Here is a 26,839-nt window from a genome sequence, read left to right on the forward strand (position 1 = left end):
ATTTTACCTTTGTGACGCGCGTTAATGGTTGTGGTTTGTTGACAAGTTTGTTTTATACTAGAAAACAGTTCGGTACGTTAATGTTACAAATGTTAAATATTACGTAACGTAAAGTTGCGTTTACGGCTTTTTACCTTTGTGACGCGCGTTAATGGTTGTGGTTCGTTGACAAGTTTGTTTTATACTAGAAGACAGTTCGGTACGTTAATGTTACAAATGTTAAATATTACGTAACGTAATTAATTAGGTTCAATAAATTCAGATTAATATTTATATAGCTTAAAACAAGCTGTAAATACCAAGCTGTATTCCACGTGTGTAGATACAGCTGGAGCCAAGCTTGATAAGTCAAGCTTGAAATATAGCTTGAACTCTGCCAACTTTGATGTTTATTTCAAGCTAGAATCCAGCTAACAGGCTTGAATATTCCAGCTTTGATCAAGCTTATATACTTGAACGTTACAGCTGGAAACAAGTTTGAAACCGGCTTACTGTGCTATCTGGGTTTAATCCAGTACCTGGGCCCATAACCTGTTGTAGTTTATGCAGGTTAACGCAGCTAAATGACAGGTAACACGATTAAGGGACAAAATAAGCTTATGCTTTATTCGTACATCACATATTAATACATCTGCAAATTATATTACGGTGCCCCAACAAACACGGAACATGTATATTCCATAGAGTCTAATGAACTCTGCACATCATCTTGTGCGCCACTATGCACACTGGAAAAAGTTTGTTCACATATCCCCAACACTGACATGGCGTGACAGTCCGTTAACGAAGCGTCTTAATGCTAGCATTTGAAATGGCATAGTGGAATGTTTCCACGTGACTTGAACTGGGCTTCGGAAGTATGGAGCCAAGCCATCAAGGAATTTTGGACATAAAGGCCGTGGTAATCATGACAGCTGCAATAGTTGGATGTCGATGAGTCGATACATTTGTGATAATCGATACACTCGTATCGGTTTTATCTTCACAGCTTCGGGGTATAGGTGTTCTGTGATAGGTGATGTTGTTGTCATCGGTGTGTACTGTGTACAGTGTTGTAGTTGTTGTTTTGCACATGTAAGTTACTGTTTTCGTGAGTAGTGTTATAGTTGAAACGAATAGTTTTTGTCATCAGTCTAATGTGGCTTAGAATAAATCGGCATAGGCCGAAAAAATTAATATTTAATTAAGCTCCGGAATTAGTATTTTGTCCTTGTTAGCCTGGAGTAGGATTGTGACTTATGCCCTCAAAATGTGACTCAGTAGTCGAAGCTAACACCGAGCGAAGTGACGCAGTGGTTAGCACACTGGACTGGTATTAGGGAGGACGACGCTTCAAACCCGAGTCAGGGCATCTAGATTTAGGTTTTCCGCGATTTTCCAAAATCGCATCCGGCAAATGCCGGCATAATACCTTTCAAAGGGCACGACCGATTTCCTCAGCATAATCCGTGCATATGCTCTGTCACTAATGACCTCGATATTGACGAGACGTTAAAATCAATAATATTTCCATCGTTCCGTCGAAGCTAAAAATGCCAGTATGTTTGTGTTGTGTTTGAAGGAGCTTCACTGCGTAGAATAGTGAAGGCCATAAAGCCTCTGTTTCGTTGTTCTCCGGAAATGTTCTGGGACCCAACATTTACTGAGTAAAAGCTATGGGTACGCATTATCTAACAGATGTTTTGTGTTCATATTGAGTACTAGTCTCTCAATCAGGTATCTGAGTGATGCTTTCTTTGCAGTTAGACTCGAATTAACTGATTGAAGTTCAGCAACAGTGAAAACTCGGGCTCATGGCTGGTAGTGACATTTGAGTAACCTTATTTCAGGTAATTCATAACATGATGTTCGTGCTACTTCTTACAGAGATTGTCTAGTCTGCTTTCCATCTCATCTTTTGCTAGTGAAAAATGAGAACTGATACTCATTGTATTTTGCTTCAAATTCTGTATAGCAGTTCACAGAGTATAAATATAGATCGGTGATATTTTAAGAATATGAATAATTGGTTATAGTGTACTGCCTGATTTTGAATGATAGTTATGACATGCTATCATCAGTATTAGCAGTGTTAATTCTGACACTAAAGGAGAATACCAAGTATTTTCTTTTGAGGGACAGAAATTGTTTTTTTGTAGGCTTAGCAACATTAGTCTACACGAGCAGTTATATCCTACAACTCGTGATGTGTTCATACAGTAGAATTCAGTTGGCAAACATCTAAAAACGTGTGGGTTCAGTGAAGTTGACATAAAACAGTTGTCAAAAATTGTATGATTGTTTCCTGATTTAGAAGACATCCTTTTATTTTATTTTACTAATATTTATTGTATTAATTATAATTATTCAGTGTGATTTTAATGCTGATCAGAACACAAGTTTTTGTCATATTTTTTGTCTATTTCACTTTTTAAACACTTTTTCAGTATGTTTAGTGATTACTATACTAAGGTTTTACCTGTATACTGAATTTCCAATGGTCATTATGTATGTACGACTTTTGTTAACATACTGCACTCAGGGACCAATGAACTGTGCTCATCCATGCTTATTTCATACGTACCTTTTGCTCTGGATAGCTGTGCTAGTGACTTTTTTCTTTGTTGCTTTGAATTTTTGTTAGTTAAAATCTCAGAATATTATTTGAGTTTCACATACTTAGTGTTTTATCCCTTTGCTATGGATATTTCATTTGACTATGAATGGAAACTGTTGGAGTTGCCATCAAAAGTAGATAGTGTGATGCATTGTTGGAGCTGTAGTAAATGGTTTGACTGATGGGAATGTAGTGAGGAGAACTTTTCGGGAGGTTACTGAGACACTCTTGTGCATCTGCAAAATATGCAATATGAACAGGTTAATAGAGGAGCAGAAAAGGAAGATCTCTCCCCTTCAGGCACATTTGGACGAAGTCAGGAGAGGTTAGTGAGGAGGAGGTGGTGGAAGTGGCTGTTGATAATAAGGCTAACAGGAGGATGTCAATCGGCAACAGGTTCCAACTGCCAGATTGACAAGCTTGAAGATTGTGTAGGAGTAGGAAATGTGTGTCAGTAAATGTGTGAGTAAGAAGGCTAGGAATAACACTAATGATAGGAAGAAGAGTGTGCTGCTGCTATGTAGGAATCGTGGCAGAGCAATAGGCCCTCAATTACAGTAGAAGTTAGGAGAGGAGTATGAGGTCACCGCCATTTTCGAGCCGAGTGCCGGGCTGAATTAGGTGATCGAAGGTTTAGGGGGTCTCTGTGAAAAGGATTTCAGGAAAGTTGATCAGCTACTATAGTGATGGTGGGTGGAGTGGGGAACTGGTTGGATAGGGATAGGGGGATAATGCTACATAGATGGTGAGCTATAGAATCTGTAACAATGTGTGCAATGTTAAGCTGTTCTAGTGGCAGATGGCCTAATCTTGACTGTGCTGTATGATGCAGGGTTGGAGACGGCACTAACGACTGCTGTCCGGTCACTAGTGCCTATGGGGCTGTCAGGAGATGAGGCTATACTAGGCATGGTCTGCACCTCAGTTGGAGTGGAAGTGAATTAGTGTATAGCAGTTGGGTGTGGTGTCATATGTGGCCAAATACCTATTGTCATTCATAGGATAATTAGCCTTTTTTAATATATATACATATATAAATCATGACATCAGGCTCCTTAAGTATGTCAACCAGTTTAGATATTTCTTCAGTGTGTGTATGGAAGAGAGAATGTACAACACCAAAGAGTGCAAACAGCACAGAAATTTGCTCTGCATTATCTGTTTTTCATAAAAATTGACAGTCTGTTAAAAAAAGGAACACCAGTTTGAAGTTGAATTATAGCCTTTGAACAGCACAGTGATATGCATTACAGAGCACTGGTGTGGAAACAGGGATAAACAGCATATTGTGCTATCATCATATGAACGTGCAAGTTGCTACTGTAAACCAAAGATTGCGATACAACCCGTTGGCTTTGATCCCTGATGTCATCAAAGTGGTGGCCACCCTTCGTCAAGCTTATACAAAATGGCACTTGTGAAAGTGGTAACTGAATGCTACTATGAATACAGCTCAGACATCAACAGTAGCAGAAAACCTATACGCCTAATTCATTAATGGCAGCCACTGGTCACTTGCCACTTAACACTTGTTTGATAGGGTACACTAAAACAGAAATGTGACAACACCATAAGAAGAAATTAATAATATGTATTAAGAGTGTTTTACAAAATGATACTTTGGTACAGTTCAATGTGTGGCACTTAATATCCTAAACCTAATACAGTAATATCTAATAATTTTGCTGTCTCTTGGCAGTCTGCTAAATAGTTATGTTGCAAATACTTTTGACAGTCCAATTACTCTGTAAATAGCAACCACTAAGCCAGAAGGTAGTCTTCAGAGAGTTGTAATGAATGGAGTGCAGGTACTGAACTGTTTGATTGCTGGTTTGTTACTGCTTGTGTTTGTCCATGATATGTTGTATTGTGATGTCTGTCAGTGAAAGGATTTCCATGTCCAGCAGTACATAGCAGAAACTATGCAGTCCATGGTTGACAGTGCTCCATTCAGCAGCTGTCTACAGTATCAGTGTGCTACAGGAAGTGGCACAGAAGCAGGAAGAGGTTTAGGTTTGTGGGGACCATCTGGAGGCTGCTGCATGGACTTGAGGAAAGCCAGCCTAGTGGTTACACCTGTATGTTGGCAGTACTTGTTATGTACCTCTTGCTTGGTAAACAACTGCACCCATAACATCACTCATTACTCATACAAAGACACAAAAATAATGGAAAAATTTTTAATTGCAGAAATAACATGAAACTTGTGAGATAACTGTGGAAATTAAGGGGGTTTGGGAGGGGACAAACTAAATATAGAACAATTCTGATAATGAAGACATACCAAAACAAACACTAATGCAAAAAATAAAGCAAACAAAATCATCAGCAACCAAGAAAACCACAATTAAAAATTTGGTATTGAAAATTCACTTGATCTACATGTGAAGTCCACAATACCACAATCCCTCTCTTAGCTCCAAAACATAGTGCTGGAAATTTCATTTGATCGTTATAGCCAAAATGATGTCTGCAGTAATAAAACCAAAACTCACCCATATAGCTAATTTCGGAAACCTAACCTCACTAGTGTAGGTAAAACAAACTCCACAATACCTACCAATCACAGTCCAACATCATTACCAACAACACAACCAAAAATTTTATAAAATATTGCATTAATAGTAATCGTGATATACCAGAAACACAAAATTATGCACATAAATGCACGTACCTCATACATACTACAGTAAAAAGGAACACACCTACCATTCAAAGTCAGCCAACACATAAACCTAGCAATCTAATATATCATCAACACAATATTTTTATTGGGTAACCTAGACTTCTCAGACCAGGAACCCCTTCAGATAAAACATCATACATTATTCTGTCGACAGGACCACATCTACTAGACCCTGATCTGAGATCCAGCAACTTTGGTCAATCTCACACCTCCATGAACCTAACACTTCATATACTCTGTAATGAAACCAAACAACTGTAGGAATTTAATCATAGTCGACATGTTGTCCCCCATTGAGGATGCGGGAACCTGTTCATGAACTTCATTGTCATATCCATAACGAACAAAATACAAAACATAAAATTAAATCTCCAACCATAAACAACAAACCACACTAATATTTCCAAACCCGGAAACAAACCTATTCCCTATAACTGCCAACTTTAAGATAGCTCACTAGCAAACTGCCACAAACTCTACCTATGTAATCTCACAAACAGCGGTCAAGAGGTATGAATTACTAACAGCATTTATAAGCTATTTAGAAACAAGTGTCGCATGCTAGGGAGTGCCATCGCATACTGCATAATGCCCTCTGCAAACGCAATCCATTAAAAAAAATACGCTGTGCCAACATGACATCACACAACATAACAAAGTTATGTAACATTTCAAAGCAGACGGGTGGTACCGTAATATTTTATTGATCCTCTTTAAAGGATGGGTTCATGTGTTTATATCAGAGGTGGCACACACTTTAAAGCTAAAGATGATGTAATCACAATTAGTGTAGATAAATATTTTGAACTGAACCAACAAAGATAGACAGCTATAAGAAGTTGTTAATTCATTGCATGTACTGCCTATCTAGTGGTAACATAGATAACATAGGTACTTGTTTCATCAAATTAATTGAATTCCCAGAAAGAGTGTTGGCCTTCAAAACTAATATAATAGTATGTGACTACTGAATATTAATACAAGTGCTGAGAGTGAAATTAGTAACTTCCTAAACATATAAAACACATTTGGCGTGGCTTAGGTGGTAAATGCTGTTCGCAGGAGAGCTTCTGTGAAGTTTGGAAGGTAGGAGACGAGGTGCTGGCAGAATTAAAAGTTGTGAGAACAGGGCGTGAGTCATGCTTGGGTAGCTCGGTTGGTAGAGCACTTGCCTGCGAAAGGCAAAGGTCCCGAGTTCAAGTCTCGGTCCGGCACACAGTTTTAATATGCCAGGATGTTTCAAACCCCAGTTTGATTCTGAAGTGGGAGAAGTACAATATTGGCCATTACAAAGTTTACAAAAGTGGTAGTTGAAGCTCTTGACAAGGATGACTGTATTACAGGCAATTCTTAGACTTATCTGAGGCTTTTGACACTGTTGACCATAAAATACTACTAAACATGCTAGAAGCAGCTAGTTGTAAGAAGAATAGTAAACGTTTAGTTAGAGTCTTGTCTGGAAAACAGGGTGTGAAAGGTAGAGATAGTAGATGACGGTAAATTTATAGTAAAAAAACTGTCAGACAAGAAGCAGATAAACACAGGTGTTGCCTACAGTACTGTATTGGCTCCAGTTCTACTCTTAATGCAAATCAGTGACTTTGTAGACAGCACAAGACATGGAGCAAAAGTACTGTTTGCTGATGACAGCAACATCATAGCCAAAAGTCCCAGTAGAGAAAGCAAAAGAAACCCCCACCCCCAAATCTCTTGGTCAGTGCAAAGTCCCATGTGACCAATATCCTTAACATCAGTTTGCTGCAGAGTTGTTGAACATATTTTCAGTTTGAATTTTATAAATTACCTTCAGAAGAAAAATATATCCACAAGTCAGTGCAGTTTTAGAAAGCATCACTTGTGTGAAAGTTAGCTTGTTCTTTTCTGACATTGTACCCTGTGGTCTATCAATAAAAGGCAACAGGCAGATTCCAGATTTCCAAAAAGCATTTGACACGGTACTCAAACGCAGACTGTTAACAAAGGTACAAGCGTATGGAATAGGATCCCAGATATGTGAGTGGCTCAGAGACTTCTTAAGTAATAGAACCCAATACGTTGTCCTTGACTGCTAGTGTTCACCAGAGACTAGAGTAAGATTAGGATTGCCCCAGAAGAAGATGTTTCAGGAACTGAATCTGGAATCCCTGGAGGGGAAATGATCAATAGTGGTACCATGTACCCTCCGTCACACACTGTGGCTTGTGGAGTATGTGTGTAGATCACCATACACGGCTCTCGTTATTCTATAGATTGCTATTGTTAGAAACTCAATCACAGCTGCTGTTCCTCATGCACCGACATAGTTGTTACCCACCACCATATTACACATAACAGCTCAGAGTCCTGTAGTAGCAGAGGGTTACAACATGCGTCAGTGATGCAGGAAAGTTGACTGAGTAATTTGCATTACATGCAATATCTCAAATGATGTTGAGAATAGAATAAAAAAAATTGAAGTTATTAGTTTTCAACAAGCCCTTGTAATAAGTAGTAGTGAGGCTCAGTGTAAAGCCCTATTTTAAAAACTAGTTATCCTTATTGCGTCAAGTGACTGTGTCCACTAACCTGTTGTATAAATTACTTAGTAGTTCACCAGTAGTTCTACACACAACCACAAAAAGAGATCCGATAGGACTTTAATTTACCGAGGGGGGGGGGGGGGGGGGATAAAAAACCGAAACAGTATTTCCTGTGATGGAACAACATTGTATAATAAATCATCCAAGAAAAAAAGATTACTAAAATACACTTGTTTAAAATGCCAGTAAAATCATTATTAATACATACTACACAATTAAAAATCACTTGTGGAACTCAGATGAAAGGAGATAACTAAACCACCCTGTCACATTACAATATGGGGGTCACAGTGTAATGCTTTTACAAGAAAATCATATACCCAGATCAGTACTGCACGGAAGCAACATCTTGTCGTTCTGCTCAGCTCAACATCTCACTCATTGTGGGGGCTGCTGATGCAATTTTACAGGCAGCTGAGTGGAGGCCGTGGAGATGTAAATGGACATCGTCAGTTTCCCAAACAGACTGGAGTTAGTGCAAGGGGCATATTAGCATGTTTGTGGTCCAGGAGTAACCATTGGGTGCACATAGCATATGCAGTGATGGGACCACTAAATTTTGTTTTGTGTTATAAGTTATCTGGAGAAACTTGAGTGTAAATCAAAGAACGTTATGTGATAGAGACCAATGGAATGAGGCAGAGCAGTTGTTGAGACATCGATCTCACAGTCAGGGGGACAAATGACAGTGTAAATGTAATGTGCAGTGGAGAGGACATAAATCAGACAGCAGTATGCAGACTTTTTACGTCTTTTCTGTTCCTCAAAAGACGCAACATACCCTACAGCACCCTTGGTCTGCTAATGTGAAAAGATGTTACACTTGTTACCATCACCAGCTATGTAAACTAACAGTCGTCCACCTGAAGATTATAGTGTGAACCACTTAACTGTATAGTGGCAGAAGAAACAAGTGGCTTCTGAAGAAACTGTTTTATTTGTAAAGTGAGAACAGTTCCAGATTTTCCGAGTCATCAGCACATTTGTGATGTAAGAAGATTTCTCAGAAGGTTCTCATACTACTGTCAATGCATAAAAGACTTCTATACCAAGGCATACCCTTGCTAGAACTACTGTAGGGAGGTGCAAGTATGATCTTTCCTTCCACTTAACGAGGCACTAACATTTTCTACAGTCCCAGCACCATATGACGACACAGAATTTCAGACCCACATGAACAGTTATGGGATAAGTGCAGTTCTACTGCAGGTTCAGCAGGTTTGCTGAAAAGATTATAGCTTATGCTTCCAGAGTACTCTCAAACTCTGAGATGAACTGCTGTACAACCAAGAAAGAGTGACTGGCAGTTTTCTAGGCCATCAACAAGTTTTGGCCGCATTTATTTGCCAGATAATTCACTATTGTGACAGATTACCATTCTCTGTACTGGCTGATGAGCTTGAAGCCTCTATTGGGTTAGCAAGTGAGATGGGCACTGAGATTTCAGGTGTACAATGTCACAGTAGTATACAAAAGCGGCTGCAACCACAAGGATGCCGAAAACGTTTCAAGGAATGCTTTGGTGGAACACAGCATCATGGATGAAATCACAGTCATTGCTGCTGAACATGGGGGGAATCTAGCTCTGCTGAATACCGTGGATGTATGACCAAACAATAATTCCAGTTAGGAAATGGTGCATTGAGTAAGAGGCACTATGAGCCAGTGGAGCAGAAACATTTGCTTGTCATGCCAGCTCATCCATGGCTAGGTATCCTGAAGTATTTCCCCTGTGCTCTAACATCTGGTCATCTGGGATTCGTGAAAACTAGACAATCAGATGCAGTGATTACTGGCTGGGTCTATTGATCTGTTAGATTTTATGTGAGCCACTGTAAGCCAGTGATGAAAGTATGTGCAGTAGCTAGCTCTGGGGCGTCTGGTACAAATCCCGCGTGCAACAGTGTCATTCCAACGAATTGAAGTTAATCTCTTGAGGGCCTCGTGAAATCAACAAAAGGGAATCGAAGGATAGTAGTCTTCAGTGAGCACTGCATCTGTTATTGTATTAGATTGTTTACGTTCCATAGACCCTAAAAATGAGATGATTGTCATGGGTGTGGAACAGGTCAGAAAGTATGACATAAAAACATAAAACATTTGAATATAATACTTACTACCCTGATCATTTGTCAGGAGATAGTCAAAAATAAGTTAACACAATACAGTAAAATGGGACAGCTAATATTTACAGAATGAACACACTGTCAGAATGAAACACTGTTATCCACTATTAATAAATTTATCATATGCAAAATACCTAATCTTGACTATTGTGAGTAAGTGTTGTCAAAACTGAAATCTAACAGATATTTTAACTTAGGCTGACTTAACAGTCTCTGTTAAGATATTCATCTATGGAGTAGGAGGAGTTGCCTATCAAAAAGTCTTTTGAACTCTGTTTTAACCATGCTTTATCCGAAACCAAGTTTTTAATGGTTGCTGGCAATTTATTAAAAATTTGTTCCTGAATATTGGGTCCCTTTTTGGACCAAGGTTAGTGATTTTAGGCCTTTATGTAGATTCTTCTTATTCCTAGTATTGATACTGTGTACTGAGCTATTGGTGGGAAATAGGGATGTATTACTTGCAACAAATTTCATTAAGTAATAAATATACTGGGAAGCAGTGGTTAGAATACGAAGTTCCTTGAACAGGTTTCTACAAGATGTTCTTGAATTTACATCGCAAATGATTCTTGTCACATGCTTTTGCACCCTAAAAACTTTTGCTCGATTTGATGAGTTGCCCCAGAATATGATTCATATGACATAATAGAATGAAAGTAAGCAAAGTATACAAGTTATTTTTATATTTATATCTCCTACATCTGACATCATTCTCAAGGCAAATACAGACTTGTTTAGGCACTTAAGCAATTCTGTGGTATGCCCTTCCCAACTGAATTTATTATCAAGTTTTAATCCTAGAAATTTAACACTGTCAACCTCTTCGATCTGCATGTCTTCATATGTTACACTCATGCTGGAAGGAAATCTCTTACAGGTTCTGAACTGCATATACTGGCTCTTCTCAAAGTTTAATGACAAAGGATTAGCTTTAAACCACTTATTAATATCAGTGAAAATTTGATTAGCAACTATTTCTAAATCTGTACTTGACTTGTTACTTATTGTCAATTCTAGTATCCAATACCACCCGTCGGCTTTGACCAATGACAGAATGTGTGATGTTATTCTATCTGTGCCGCAGATTGCTGTCGATGAATGTTAAAAGATTTCTCTGGATTTCCTCGTTACGCGCCTATATTAAAAATTTGGTGCAGATTGTTTTGTTTTTGTCTGATAATTTGTTTTCGGCATTGTTTGGTAATGAAAGTAGTCGTGATTTATAAATAGTCGTGATTTAAGTTCTTGATTTCTCATGCTGCTCATTATGGATGAGTCAGTTGTTTTTACGGTGAAAATTCTGCTTCAGAAAATGAGTGACCGTAAACCAACTATAAAATTTTTGCAATCATTGGGTGAGAAGTAACTGTCATTCTAACCTACTATTTTTGCTATGAGTATTCTTGCAAATCTGTCATGCACTAAGCAGGGGTTTCGTGTGGCACTGTAGTCGACTGGTTCTCGTTTTGTAGAGAAGTCTGCGGGGAATTTATAAAGTATAGGGGGTCATTGTAGGGGTCAGAGGTTATAGTTTAAGTAGGAAGTCTTGACATCTTTAATAGAAGAATATGTGGAAGAAGGTTCTGTAGTCACATCAGATGGGTTTGCTTCGTACAACGGGTTGGGTGAAAGAGGTTATCATCATTTGGTCGTGAATAACAATATTCAGTTTAAAGATTATAAGACGGGGGCATGTACTAATACTGTCGAGGGGTATAGGCGGGCTGTAAAATCTGTTGGGAGGGGTGGGGGGAGAGAAGGCTTTCAGTTTTGAAAGGCCATTTAGATGAATACTGTTGGAGGAAGAGTATTCCTAAAGGTTATTATTTATTTCTTACATTTGTGAAAGTAGTCAGCAAAATGTACAAGCCTCGTTTTGTTAGTTAGGTGTTGGTGGGTCTGATATGTTTTTCTTGTTTTACATTGTGTTTTTTTTAATGTTACTGTATTGTGCGAGTGCTATTTTTTTGGTTACTCTGGAGGGAGGTTTTTATGCTGTTTTAATATTTTCTGGTTACAATGGTGGGCCGAAGGGTATTGTTGTGTCTCTACTGGAGGGTTTATGTGACTGACTTGTAGTTTCATTTTTTTTATTATTTTAGAATTTTACATCTGATTGAGGGCAGGTGGTTGGGTAGAACTGATTTGGGTGGTACCTCAATCACGCCTGGCAGTTTGTGTTTCTTATTATTTTTTCATTAGTTATTCTGGATTTCACTTATTTCGTTACAGTTTCACCTTCTAACATTATTATTTCTTGTTATACCCTTATCTCATTCTTGTCAGCCTCGATCTTTGACTCCTTTGGATGTTCATATGCGGTAAGTTTCTTTTTATGTATCCACTTTTATGTTTTCCTTTTCGATGATTTTGCTATACTGCTCATAATTTTAATTTCATTCCTGATGTATCAGTTGCACTAAGTGTTGTTTTGGAGCTACTGTACCTGGTGTGACTTTCATGTAGTATAGTTATCGGTTCCAGGATTTGGTCATTTTTGCATTTTATTTCTTTGCGTTTGCAGTAATGTGTGTAAAGATTTTCATTTTTGGAAAGTCTAGTCGCATTCTGTAGTTCACTGGAATCAGTAACTAGAAATGACCTCCTTCATAGGTTGCTTCTAGTTATCGATTCCAACTATTCGACGGTTCATTACGTAGATCGTTTTTGCAGTACGTGTGGAAAATATAATATAATATATGCACTCATAATTGCTCTCGTGTTCTTATTTATTTAAGTCATCTTCAATTCATTTAAATGAAATTCATGCATAAATAATAGTCACGTTAAATGTATTATTTTATGGCTTGCTACTATCGTTTGTTTACGAGTATGATCTGTTCCATTCATAGATTGTCCATTGCAGCATCTTTGCCTTATGTATGATGTCATTGGTCAAAGCTGACAGGTGGTATCGGACACTAGAATTTATCCCATTGTTTGTATCATCTACATACAAAACAAACATAGCATCTGGCAATGTAACAGATGAGAGGTCATTAATATACACCAGAAAAAGCAATGGACCCAAAATAGAACCTTGAGGAACATCACATGTAATTAATTCACAGTCAGATGAAGACTGACTGCTTACTGCACAGGTATTTCGCAACAACATCCTTTGTTTCCTGTTAGACAGATAAGACTCAAACAATTTTGCAGCATTGCAGGTGACACCATAATACTCTAATTTACTTAGGAGAATGCTGTGGTTCACGCAGTCAGAGACTTTTGAAAGGTCACAGAAAATGCCAGTAGCCTGTAATTTATTATCTAATAAATTAAGTACATTCTCACTCTAAGTGTAAATAGCTTTCTCTATATCAGAATCCTTCAGAAATCCAAACTGTGACTTGGACAATATATCATTTGCAGTCAGATGCTTAAGGAGACGCTATGGTGTCACCAAAGCTGTGCCAAGTGCCAGAGGTCCAGAAATTGCAAAGTTCCTGGTAAGACAATGTTTTGATGCAAAGAGCAACCCACGTGATGGTCTTTGATCATGAAAAAGTTTTCCAGTAAAGATTCGTATGAGAAGTAATTTCACATTGTGACACCACCCACAGGATAACAACTGTGTACCATCTGCAATTGAATGTCGCTACAGAATGCTTTAGTAAGATGGTAGCATATGTATTCTCAATTTACGTTAATGTTGAACACAGAGATTGGGGTTTAATACTGCCCTTTGTGACATTGGCATACAACATAGCTGAGCAACATACTGCAGGCTTCACACTATTCTTTCTATTGCGCGGGTTCGAGTCCGATATGATGATGGATATCATCATGATGGATATTACCCGGATAATGCCCAGGGTGACTACTGAAACACCTCATCATCAGAACTGAAGAAACAAGGTAGCTGCTTCACATAAGGACCTTGGACACCCAAAAGAAAGACTGACAGCACTATAATGCCCGCCAATGATATACAGCCATGGTGGCTTGGTATGGACTTTTATGTCTGTTTGGAAAATAGGACTATCGTAAAAGTTAATAAAGCACTACTTTGGGCACATTGTATCTGTTACTTATCAAACATCACATACAAATTCAAGAATTATGCCCCTTTATCGAGAAGAGAAAAGTGCAGAGATGTTGTCCTTTTCTTTCATATGAAGCCCGATTATGATGGGGGCTTCTCATTCAAGGAAACTGAAGACCCACTCGATGACCACAAAGGAGGGCATCACAGTGAAGGGGATGTAACAACATGACTAGGACCCAAGGATCTACCAGCACTCCCATACAGAGGACCATTGATAAGATCTAGATCTAGGATGCTGTAGTCAGCTCCAATGAGAACTTCTGAAACATTGGATCCCTATTTCTTCAGGAAATGGAGCAGTGCCATGAGCTGTAGTGTATATAGTGTGGTGTACCGTTAGTGTCGCTGGCTGGTGTGCTACAGACACCAATTCAAATTCCGTCATCAGCAGTTACAATTTATTTAAGAATTGTATTTGCTAGAAGAGTCTCAAAATTTCTTATGTTTTTATATTCTGGAATATTCAATGTTTTATGAATATCAGCACATTCTGTCCAGGAGATCAGTTCTGTTCTAGTTGTATGTTGGCATTCATAATAAACATACTTTCAGCATTAAGTGTTGTGTTTCATTGACAACCGTGCTTTTGGATTTGGACTTGAGTGTGGTTATGCCCTTATAATTTTTTGACCTCTTTATTTTCATTCTATTGTGATGATAAAATCCTATATTATTGTGAAATGATCTCTGGATGAATAAATCAAATTGTAAGAAATGACACTGTGGTTAAGATGCTGAACTCTTTATTTGTGATTGAGCTTCAAACCTGGCAATACTGATTTTGGTTTTGTTGTGTTTTCCATAAATTATTTGTGTCAAATGCCAGGATAGACCCCAATCTTCCCCACTTTTAGCTTATCTGTTATAACCTTGATGGTTTTTCTGAAACTCCTAACTTTGTACAGTATTATAGTCTCCCCCTCATATGTCACACACAAAGATGTAGACTCTTAGCTCAACTCGTGACCAAATTTTTGTCTAGATTTTCCATTATTTACTGCGAGCACCAACTAGCAGCTCCTATGTGAGCTAAGCAGATTTTGTTGTTATCATCTCTCAGTAGGGGATGCATTGACATGACCTGTGTGTTCTGTTAAAGGAACAACTTTTAGTTAACAAAAACAGGTCAGAACAGTTGTTGTGGCCTTCATTCTAAAGAGTGGTTTGAAGCAGCTTTCTATTCTAGTATATCAGTTGCAAGCCTTTTCTCTATATTTGTATTAAAAATGAAACTCCTCCAGCTGTACTAAAGATTTTATTTAAATAAAATCTTGAGTACAGCTGGAGGAGTTTCATTTTACCAGCTGTGTCCCACCTTCATCCAATTTAAATATGGATGTACAAAGATTTTCTCTCCATAGCTATTTCAACATATATCCACTTGAACCAGCTTGCTGTAATCAAATCCTGATTTCTTTCTACAAGTTTCACCCCCCCCCCCCCTTCCCTCCCTTCACACCCACCACCACCACCACCACCACCACCACCACCACCACCACTTCCTCCCATAACCAAACTGACTAGTCCTTGATGCCTCGTGGTGCGTCCTATCTACCAAGCCCTTATTTTAACCAAGTTATACTATAAAGTTTTTTTGTCCCCAGTTTGATTTACTACCTCTTCACTAATTATTCAGTCTATGTACCCAATTTTCAGCATTCTTCTACAGCAATACATTTCAGAATTTTATATTCTCTTCTTGTCTCTACTGCTTATCACCTATGTTTCACTTCCATGTAAGGCTGTGCTCCAGACAAATACTTAAATTTACATTCAATGTAAAAAAAAAAAAAAAAAAAAATTGAGCGTTTATTTTCAGAAAGCTTCTCATGCTATTACCAGTCTGCATTTAATATGTCCTTGAATTTGGGCGTTGTCAGTTACCTTGCCGCCCAAACAGCAAAACTCACCTGCTACTTTTAAGGTCTCATTTGCTGATCTAATTCCCTCAGTATCACATGAATAAGTTACAATTTACAGGATTTCAGTTTTATTGACAAACCTTAATTTTTTTTTCCATCATGAACTTTATTTATCCTTCCAGGTTTCTTCTTGGTTTTCTTTACTGCTTGCTCAGTGTTGTACGGATTGAATAACGTCAGATGGTTATGACTTGTCTCACTTTCTTCTGCACTACTGCCTCCCATTCGTGTGATTTGACTCCTGCAACTGCAGTCTTGTTTCTATCCAAGTTGCAGATAACCTTTTGCTCTCTATATTTTGTCCCTATTACCTTCAGAATTTCATAGAATGTGTTCCAGCCAACACTGTCAAAAGTTTTCTCTAAATCCATAAATGCTGTAAATGTAGGTTTGCCTTTCTTCATTCTGTCTTCTAAGTTAAGTCGTCATCAGTATTGCCTCACGTATTCCTATTTATCTCTGAGATCCAAAATAATCTTCACAGAGTTTGGCTTCTACCAAACTTTCCATTCTTCTGTAAATAATATGTGTTATTATTTTGCAGTCATGGCTAATTAAACTGATGGTTCTGTAATATTCACACTTCTCAGCACATGTGATCTTTGGAATAGGAGCTGTTATATTCTCCTTGAAGTCTTTGTGGACTCTGCTTATTCCTCATATTTTATATACCAGGTGCAATAGTTTTGTTATGGGTGATTCTCTCAAGGATCTCAACAATTCTGAGAGAATGTCATCTATACCAGGTGCCTTTTTTTGACTTAGGAGTTTCAGTGCTCTGTCAAATTGTTCTCATGGTATCACGTCTCCCATCTCATCTTTTTCCACTTCCTCTTTCCTTTCTCTAATATTACTTTAAAATTTCTTATCTTTGTACAGTCTTTCTGTACAGAGTGAGTCACATAAGTGTAACACCCATTTTATTTAGTGAATAATTCAAAATCTGCAAATGGGGATTTCCTCTGATGATAGTACACAGAGGAGCATGTAATTTTGGTGCTTGTTTAATCCACTTAAGTCGTGTGTTAGCTGAGATATTAAAGTTATTCTGCTTCAAAACGGGCTACACAGAAAATAGTTGTTCTCTCTGTTAGATTTTTTGATATTGGATATCATGTTAAGAAAGACAACAATAATAAACTCTCTGACTTCAGAGAATTATTAAATTACACTACTGCATAATAAAATATGCCAGTTGCCTTTAGAAAAACTTATTGCAAAACTGTGGAATCTAGTTTTCAGACAAATAACTGATTCAGCAACTTACTTTCTCCATTTTTTTTTAAAATCGAAACTTTTGAGTCAAGTGTAGTTTAAGATTTAGTTGCTCACTTTACCTTACTACAAAAGATGGATAAACAGTAACTTTATGAAAGAATTTTTTGAAATAACACTGCACGAGACATAGATACAAAACACATATTGCTCTCTCCTTTTCTGCTACTTCAACTCACTACCCCCCCGCCCCCCTCCCATCCCCACCTCTCCCCAGCTCTCAGTCTAACCTGCAGCACTTCGCTGACCACCACCACCACCACCACCACCAACACCACCACCACCACCACCACACTATCCTCCCCTTTCCCACTCCAGTCTCCTCCTTACCCCCACCTACTTGCCACTCCCATCATGCACTGGTGCTGCTCCTCGAAGTGTGGTTTCAGTTGCCTGAGACTGCAGTTGTGTGTGTGAGTTGCATTTCCGCGTGTGTGTGTGTGTGTGTGTGTTATTGACGAAGGCCTTAACAGCCAAAAGCTATAATTGTTAGTCTTTTTGATTCAGCATTCCCCTATATGATGAGTAGCAACTTACCTTCTCATAATATTGTTACAGTTCATCCTGGATTTTGCATTTGTCGTGAACCAAACTGCAGGTGTCAGATCGAAGCACACTCTTATCACTTACCTCAACTTCTCGCACTGTCAGTGTGTGATGAAAGATATATTGCTGCAGAAACCCCCCTGTTTTTGAGTGTGGAATGGTGAGTGACCAACTGTGTGATTCTGTCAAGGGAAGAGTTCTGGTTTTCTGTGAATGCAGGATAGCAGTTGAGCCCCGTCATTACTGCTGACTGTCGAGTCTGCTTGTGGAATCTGGGTCCGCTGGGAATTGAAGGGAATTTGGCGCATACTTGCCGCATTACTCTAGTTAGCAGGACTCTGGAAGATTCCGACATTGTAGTTGGGACTTTGTTTGGGGTAGGTGGGTGCCAGGGGTGGCGACGATGATGCTGGAGGTGGTGTGATGCTGGTGGAGGTTCCTCTGGGTGTGTCCATCGGAAATATGTCCATGCTGGGCTAAAGAGTGGAGTGCCTGTTATACATGGTATGGTATGCTTAATTTTTCAACCTGCATGAGAAATAAAACCCGGTGGAGTTGGAGCTTTGAGTGTCAGTGAGTCGCATCCCACAGGTATTTCTGATCTGACTGTATCATTAGCCTCTTCATTCACTAAAGCTGTGGGGGTGCTGTTCTCTAAGAGATGCTTGCCGGTGGGTTTTGCATTGTGGAGGCTGTGTGGGGCATCTCTGAAGCTGTTTGCTTGTGATGTAAGCATGCTTCACTCTCTGTACCGAGACTGTTGTGGCTTCACTGTTTTGAAGTATTATGAAGGTGTGCAAACAGCAGTGTAATATCTGATACGGCCTAGTGTAATGGGAAACAAAACTGAATTTACCCCGCCAACACACAACCAAATGTGCAAACAATTCTGAAGGTCATTGTGAAAAAATATTTGCTTGATGCCATGGCAGGATGGTGCTGCTGGAATGAGTCACTGGGTTGTGTGCTGCAGTGTCTGTGAGAACTGTTGCAGTATGTGGATTGAGGCTATTGTTACTTCTTGGTGCTCTATATGAGATGTGCGGGAACGGATATTTGTTGTCTGTAGATTGGCTTTGGGCCAGGTCAGTGTCTGTTTTTACAGTCATTCTTAAACCCCATAGTGTGACAGGCAGTGCTTCACTCCATGTACTTCTGTGGCATAAGAGCACTACTTTGAGTGTTCTGTGGAGTCGTTCAACCATTTTGGTGCTCGTGGTGGTAGCTTGTAATTTCAGAGTGGATGTAGTTTTGTGAGATCAGTAAAAAGCAAGCACTCAGATTGTTGGCCACAATCTGTGGTCTCTGTGGGTGGAACCGTGAATCTCAGGATCTGTGTCGGGATGAATATTTGCTGGCCGGGGTGGCCGAGCAGCTCTAGGCGCTACAGTCTGGGACTGCGCGACCGCTACGGTCACAGGTTCAAATCCTGTCTCGGGCGCGGATGTGTGTGATGTCCTTACGTTAGTTAGGTTTAAGTAGTTCTAAGTTCTAGGGGACTGATGACCTCAGCAGTTAAGTCGCATAGTGCTCAGAGCCATTTGATGAATACTTGAGCTGCTGTTTCTGCTGAAATATTGATAAATGATGTAGCTTTGAGCCAACGAGTAGATCAGCCTATTATTGCTAACAATTATTGGTACTTGTTAGAGTATGAAAGTGGGTTACAATGTCCAGTTGCACATGCGTAAATATTGTTCTGATAACTATATTGCCAATAGGTCTGAAAGTGAGCCAACCAACATCGATTTGTTGACAATGTAAACAACCTTTTGCCAGGAGGCAGCACTGTTTGTCATCTCATGGCCATGTAAAGCGTTCAAATGCAATGCTTGCAGAAGCGTGAACTTCAGCTGGGACAGACCATGAGCAACTTGGAACGTATTTTCACTTTGAGTCCCAGAAATGTATGGGCTTTGTTGATGTTTTTCAGGATCACACCATAAGGTGATTTGGAATGCCAGAACGAAGATCTCCTTTCGCTTAATGTCATGCCAGCACCATGCAGAAGTGTGATTTTGTTGACTTCTGTCTTGTGGCTGTGCTGTTGAGGAGACGGAACATCATTTGCACTGCGGTTGACAGTAATTTCTTCTTGTAGGATACTGAAACAGTACTGTAGGTCTCTTAAGATGAAGAGAAGTTTATGTTTTTTCCCAATCTGCTTCAGCTTGGGTGGCATCAATCCGAGGTTCTGATGTTTTCCTTTCATTCTGTAACATTGCCATGAATCGGTGACTGGCACTACATTTATTGTAACACATTTGAGTAAGTGCCATAGGGGAAAAATGAACAATTGTGTCCACCTTTCTGCTAAAGTAATAATGATAAATTGCCGTGTACCATCAAAACCATACTTATTGTAGATGGCAGGTGATAGAACCACATGTTATGTATTGCGTTTCCTGACCCACCAAATTACATAGGTGCCATAACATTTCTCATGGGCTTCGATTTCCGATGGCATTTTCATGTAGGATGCATTGGAAATGCTGTTCCTTAGGTACTGACAGGCACTTTATTACTGTACTTTTAAAGTTCTGATATGATTGCTTGGAGATGGGCAACGATACTAAGTCTTGATCCATCTTAGTAAAGGTAATGTAGTAACACTGTTCACGTTACGTCGCACTTCACTTAGCGTAGACCGGGACTGTGTCCTAGGCATGCCCAATGTTGACTGACTGCGCACGGCCTGTCCTGCCGGAGTTGTTGTTCTTGTTGTTACGCCGGCTGAGGTCGCGTCCGAATTCTCGCGTGCCCTCTGGTGGACGGGACTCTACTGGCGGCAACTACCGTCCATGACGCGCCGTGCCAATGTGCGCCTCCCGCGATTTTTCTGGTGGCTACTACACTCCTCCTCCTTCGGGGGGGTGAAGCCACTGTGATCCACTGCGTCGGAAGGTGGAGCGTCGGGCAGGAGCGATGACCTCCACATCCATTGGATGGCCGGAGTCAAGGGGATCTGCCAACCCTCGAGCTGGAACCTTTGAATACGGCTGGAAGTGACCCACACGAAGAGGCCCCCGTCGTCCCACAACCGGAGCCCGGGACAGCACGGGCGACAAGCTGTCGAAGTCTGGATCCTGTTCCACCGCAGGAGGGGCAAGACCCAGTGGCGGGGACGAAGGGGAAGGGACGACCACAGGGGAACTAGCCCCCTGCGAAACCGGGCCGGCTAGGGGGGCCGGCTCTCGCTGGGGCATCTCGAATGACGGCGATGCCGGTGCTGGAGCCACTAGAGGCTGCCAAGGCTGAGAACCATCGCAGTGTGGCAGAGTCACAGCGGGGAGAGGAGGTAACGTCCCCTGTGAAACCAATACAGGTGCCGGCAATGGGGAAGCCGGTGTCCGAGAGGTCAGAGGGTGGGTGCCCGAACATGGACGGAGCTGATTTTGGTGATGACGTACCACCCGGTCCCCCGCCTGCAAGGTATAGAGCCGGCGGCCATGGCGGTGCAGGACCACCGCCGGTATCCAATGTGGATTGCGACTAAACCCACGGGCCCAGACTGACATACCCAGTGGAAAGCCAGGTACTCCGTTTTGTGAAGACTGGCGAGGACCAGGCTGGAGGAGGTGCAGCAGAGTCCTAGGTTGACGCCCATGGAGGAGCTCTGCGGGGCTGCGGTCTCCCATTGGTGTGGTCCGGTATGCCGTCAAGAAAAACGTCAATGCTTCCTCTGCAGGAAATTCGTGCACATACTTTTTCATCTGCGTCTTAAAGGTGCGCACCATGCGCTCAGCTTCCCCATTCGATTGTGGATGGAAGGGGGGAGAGCAAACGTGCCGAATACCGAAGCGCCTACAAAAATCCTGGAAGGTCTGCGAAAGAAACTGCGGTCCATTGTCCGAGACCAGGGTGATTGGCAGACCTTCCACAGAAAAGATTTTTGCTAGTGCCTGGATTGCAACTTCTGAAGTGGTTGAGGAGCAGCGAACCACATATGGGAATCGGGAATAAGCATCAATGACAATGAGCCAAAAGCCATTGAGAAACGGGCCCACAAAATCGATGTGAACACGTTCCCACGCCTGGGTTGCCGGCGGCCATGAAGAGAACGCTGCCCTGGGAGATGCTTGTTGGCTCGCACACTGGGAACAGGCGGCCACCAAGTGCTCAATTTCTCTGTCAATACCGGGCCAGTACACATGTCTGCGAGCCAAGGTTTTAGTACGGGAAACACCCCAGTGCCCCGCATGTAATAACTTGAGGACCTCCCTTCGTAAACTTGCAGGAACAACCACGCGAGGAGCTGTATCATCGGTAGCCAGAAGGAGAACTCCTTCCAAGACCGAGAGACGGTCTCGTAGAAGAAAATAATTATGAAGAGGGTCCGAGGCCCGGCCCAGAGGGCGGGACGACCACCCCTGCTGAATGAGGCGAACTACTTGCCGGAGAACTGGGTCAGCCGCCGTTTCCCTGGCTACTCGAGAACTAGTGATCGGGAAGCCATCAACCGCTTGGCGGGACGCCACATCCAAATGAAAACACATAATCTCCTCTCGATCAAATGTAGGGTCCGGGCCCACCGGAAGACGGGAAAGAGCGTCGGCGTTGGCATGCTGGCCTGTAGGGCGAAAACGAATGTCATAATGGTACTTAGAGAGGAACAAAGCCCAGCGCTGTAGTCTGTGGGCTGCCCTATCCGGAATCTGAGAGGCGGGGCCAAATAACGATATTAACGGCTTATGGTCAGTGATTAACTGAAACTTCGTGCCATACAAGAAAGGGTGAAACTTGGTAACAGCGTAGACAATGGCCAAAGCCTCTTTTTCCACCTGGGAGTAATGGGCCTGCGCGGGACTAAGAGTTTTCGACGCAAACGCCGGTGGTTGCTCGGAACCATCTGCGTTGCGATGGGCCAGGACCGCCCCCACCCCATACTGCGAAGCATCCGTAGCCAGGACCAACGACTTATGGGGATCAAAAGTAGCCAAACAAGGGGCTGACGTGAGGAGGCCCTTCAACGAGGTGAATGCTCGCTCGCATGCAGGCGACCAATCAAAAGGAACACCCTGGTGCAGAAGGCAGTACAGGGGGTGGGCTATAGTGGAAGCCCTGGGAATGAACCGGTGGTAATAGGCTATCTTGCCTAAAAAAGCTTGTAAGTCCTTCAGCGAAGTGGGCCGAGGAAGGTTGACGATACCTTGGACCAAACTGCCTAGTGGCTGGATGCCGTGCCGAGATGTGGTGTAGCCCACATACTCAATGGACGGTTGGAAGAAGGTTGACTTATGCAGGTTGCAATGCAAGCCCACAGACCTGAATTTGAGAAAGAGGGTGCGAAGGTTGTGCAAAGTGTCCGTCGTGCTGCGGCCCGTGACAATGATGTCATCCAGGTAATTAATACAATGAGGGATTGTCGACGTGACATGCTCAAGATAACGCTGGAATATCGCCGAGGCACTGGCTATCCCAAAAGCCAACCGCTGGTATTGGTAAAGGCCAAACGGGGTGTTGACGACTGCCAGCCGTTTGGAGTCCTCATCAAGTGGTATCTGATGATAAGCCTCTGACAGATCGATTTTCGAAAAATAGTGGCCTCCCGCCACGGCGGAGAACAATTCATCAGCACGAGGCAAAGGATAGGTGTCCACCACCAATTGGGAATTAATGGTGGCCTTAAAATCGCCACAAAGACGTAATTTTCCCGAGGGCTTCTTGACAATAACGAGGGGCGAAGCCCACTCACTGGAAGAAATGGGAAGAACGACCCCTAGGGCTGTCAGCCGGTCGAGCTCTTCCTTTACCTTAGGGCGGAGAGCCAAGGGGATCTGCCTCGCGCGTAGAAAACGCGGGCGAGCAGACGCCTTCAACGTTAAGTGAGCTTCAAAATCTGAAACACGCCCCAGGCCCTCCTCAAAAATATCTGGAAAGTCTGAGATCAAAGATTCCAATGAGTGATAGGGAACGTCTTCGGAGACCAACTGTATGGTGTCAGCGATAGAAAAACCGAAAGCTTGAAAGGCATCCAGGCCAAAAAGGTTACCGGAGCTCGCATCACTGACAACAATAAAAGTAATAGGCCGAGTGACTGATTTGTAAGTCACGTCGGTAGTGAATTGACCCAGGAGGGGAATGAACTGTTTACCATAACTGCGTAGACGCCGGTAAACTGGCGCCAACGGGGGCGATCCAAGGTCGGAATACGTTTGTGCATTCAACAACGAAACTGCCGCGCCCGTATCTACCTGCAGTCGTAACCGGCGCGACCGAACCGACACCTCGATAAAGAGTTTGCGTGCCGATGCGTCGGGAGCCTGGCCCGATGAAACTTCCTGAATGTCAACGTCCATGTCCTCTGTACATGCTTCCTTCGATTCCTTTGAGGCGGAGCGGCAAACTTTAGCAATGTGACCGTTTTTATGACATTTGCGACAAACGGCCCAACGCTGGAGGCACTTTGACCGATCGTGATGTATATAGCACGACGCACAGGACGGCAACAGGGGCCGGCGGCCGGAATTCTGTTTACGCGCTGCGCGGGAGCGGCCGTAACGGCCGGATTGTACCGCTCGCACGTCGTCCACCCCGGACACAGTGGACGCGGCCGCGCCGCCCTGAACCTCCACGACGTCGCACCACGCCTCCAGCTGTTGACCTGCTGCGTGAGAGACTTCATACGATTGAGCAATGGACAGGACTTCCTCGAGGGAAGGGTCTTCTAACTGCAGGGCCCGTCGCCGGACCTCCCGATCAGGGGCCGAACGAACAATGACGTCGCGGACCATAACATGGGCATACGACTCCCGCGACTGCTCCGTGACAAAATGACACTTGCGACTAAGACCGTGCAGGGTAGCGGCCCACGCCCGGTAAGACTGATGGGGCTGTTTCTTGCATTGATAGAACTCGACCCTAGCCTCCACAACATGCGTGCGGCGGCGATAATATGAAGACAGCAAGGAACACAATGCGTCAAACGACAAGGACGAGGGTTCCTGCAACGGCGCTAGCTGCCGCAAAACTTGATACAGCGAGGGAGATATCCAAGACAAGAAGAGAGCATGACATACCTCCGCATTGGCAACATGAAACGCCTGGAAATGCTGCCGAAGGCGATGTTCATATGCGTCCCAATCCTCCGCCGTCTCGTCATACGGGGGAAAGGGAGGAGGGAACTGCGCCGGAGCAGACGGCGTGGAGAGCAACGCCGGAAGCACTTGTTTCATGGTGGCCATGAGCTCCGTCTGCTGCGCAACCAAAACCCGCACCAAATCCTCCATGCCGTGGAGAAACTGCGAAACCGGAACGACGACGCAACACGTGAAAGAACGACCCTACTCGTCGCCAATTGTGTAGTAACACTGTTCACGTTACGTCGCACTTCACTTAGCATAGACCGGGACTGTGTCCTAGGCATGCCCGATGTTGAATGACTGCGCACGGCCTGTCCTGCTGGAGTTATTGTTGTTCTTGTTGTTACGCCGGCAGAGGTCGCGTCCGAATTCTCGCGTGCCCTCTGGTGGACGGGACTCTACTGGCGGCAACTACCGTCCGTGACGCGCCGTGCCAATGTGCGCCTCCCGCGATCTTTCTAGTGGCTACTACAGGTAAAGTCTAATTTGTCTTTGGCATTGCTGAAAAATGCACTGCTCTGAAATGAAACATTCTGTTGGAAAAGTTGTCCACAAAACTGGTATCTCTATTGGAGTTGCTGGAGTTATTGATGATGTAGCTGAATTGTGCGTTTGTGATGAAGTCACCAGCAAAATTTGGATGTTGCAGCTGTATTAATACTGATCATCTTGTTTATATGTAGTAATTGTTGATCTTCCATTGTTGTGCTGGTGTGTTAAGTCATGAAACATGGAAGACATTATTTCTGTAATTTGAGGTCACATGTGTACTCACTCACTTTACCCTACTACAAAAGATGGATAAACGTTAAAAACACAAGAGTACTTTATTGAAATAACACTACATAGGGGATATGTACAAAACACATATTGTTGTTAGGGAGTCATGAACCAAACTGCAGTTTTCAAATCAAAACAAATTCTATAAACAGCACTGTTCAAACCTTCCATATTGCTGAGTGGAATGCATATCACATATTCCTTGGATTTCATAATGTTTAGAGTTTATACATGTAGTTACTAAACATTTTCACTCCTTTGATTGTTGTCACTTGAATGTTTCAGTTATTAAAAAGGGTTGGCTGACAGCAGGATCCACTAAACATTTTCACTCCTTTGATTGTTGTCACTTGAATGTTTCAGTTATTAAAAAGGGTTGGCTGACAGCAGGATCCATGCAAGTATCTATTTGTTCGAAATGGATGTTGATTTATTGCGACCAGGAACTGTGCCCATATCTCCAGACACAATATTGTGGTTTGAGTTCCTACTAAAACCAGATTTGCTACAAGAACATCTTCAGAAAAGCAATCCTGGTATGTATTTATACAAGGAGTGTTTTTTAAGTAAGTACTGTTTTGAAATTCAAAACAGTTGTGCTAAGATATCTCAATAATTTTATTTTTACATGAAAGCCTCTACTTTAATCTGCACACTGACGCCATTACAGTCTGATTATTCCTTGTTTACATTGTGTACTGAGTGTTTAAGATGCCTTCGATAATCGTGAGTCCCGCCAACTGTGAAGTACGGGCCGTTATAAGATTTCTTAGTGCTAAAGGCCTAAAAGCGATCAATATTCATAGTGAGATCTGTTCAGTTTACGGAGAAAACATTATGAGTGATGGAATGGTAAAAAAGTGGGTGAGAGCGTTTAAAGATGGCGACACAAATGTGCCTGATGAACAACGGAGTGGGTGTCCTTCGGTTGTTTATGAAAGTCTGGAGAAAACAGACGCTTTACGATTTCCTCCTTGTGGGATGACTTTCCTAATGTTTCTCGTAGTGTTTTGTATGGCATTGTGACCGAGAACTTGAATTACCAAAAATTGTGTGCACGTTGGGTACCGAAAATGTTGATGGATGTGCACAGAACCAAACGTTTAGACAGTGCATTGACTAGCCTTGAGTGGTACCACAACAACAGTGATGATTTCTTAAGCCAAATAATTATGGGCAATGAAACATGGGTG

At 42.1% G+C, this 26,839-nt stretch overlaps 1 protein-coding gene across 1 annotated transcript in view; it reads left to right on the forward strand.

Moving 5' to 3' along the window:
* Window positions 1-1,644: 1,644 nt before the first annotated feature.
* LOC126092248 (integrator complex subunit 8) overlaps window positions 1,645-26,839 on the forward strand; it is a 172,104-nt gene continuing 146,909 nt past the window's right edge. The window contains 3 exon segments of the mRNA XM_049907758.1: window positions 1,645-1,659; window positions 1,743-1,829; window positions 26,010-26,182. Coding sequence (XP_049763715.1) covers window positions 26,065-26,182 — 118 coding nt within the window. The 5' untranslated portion in view covers window positions 1,645-1,659; window positions 1,743-1,829; window positions 26,010-26,064.

Source organism: Schistocerca cancellata, chromosome 7, assembly GCF_023864275.1.
Source record: "Schistocerca cancellata isolate TAMUIC-IGC-003103 chromosome 7, iqSchCanc2.1, whole genome shotgun sequence".
In the NCBI taxonomy this organism is placed as follows: Eukaryota; Metazoa; Arthropoda; class Insecta; order Orthoptera; family Acrididae; genus Schistocerca; species Schistocerca cancellata.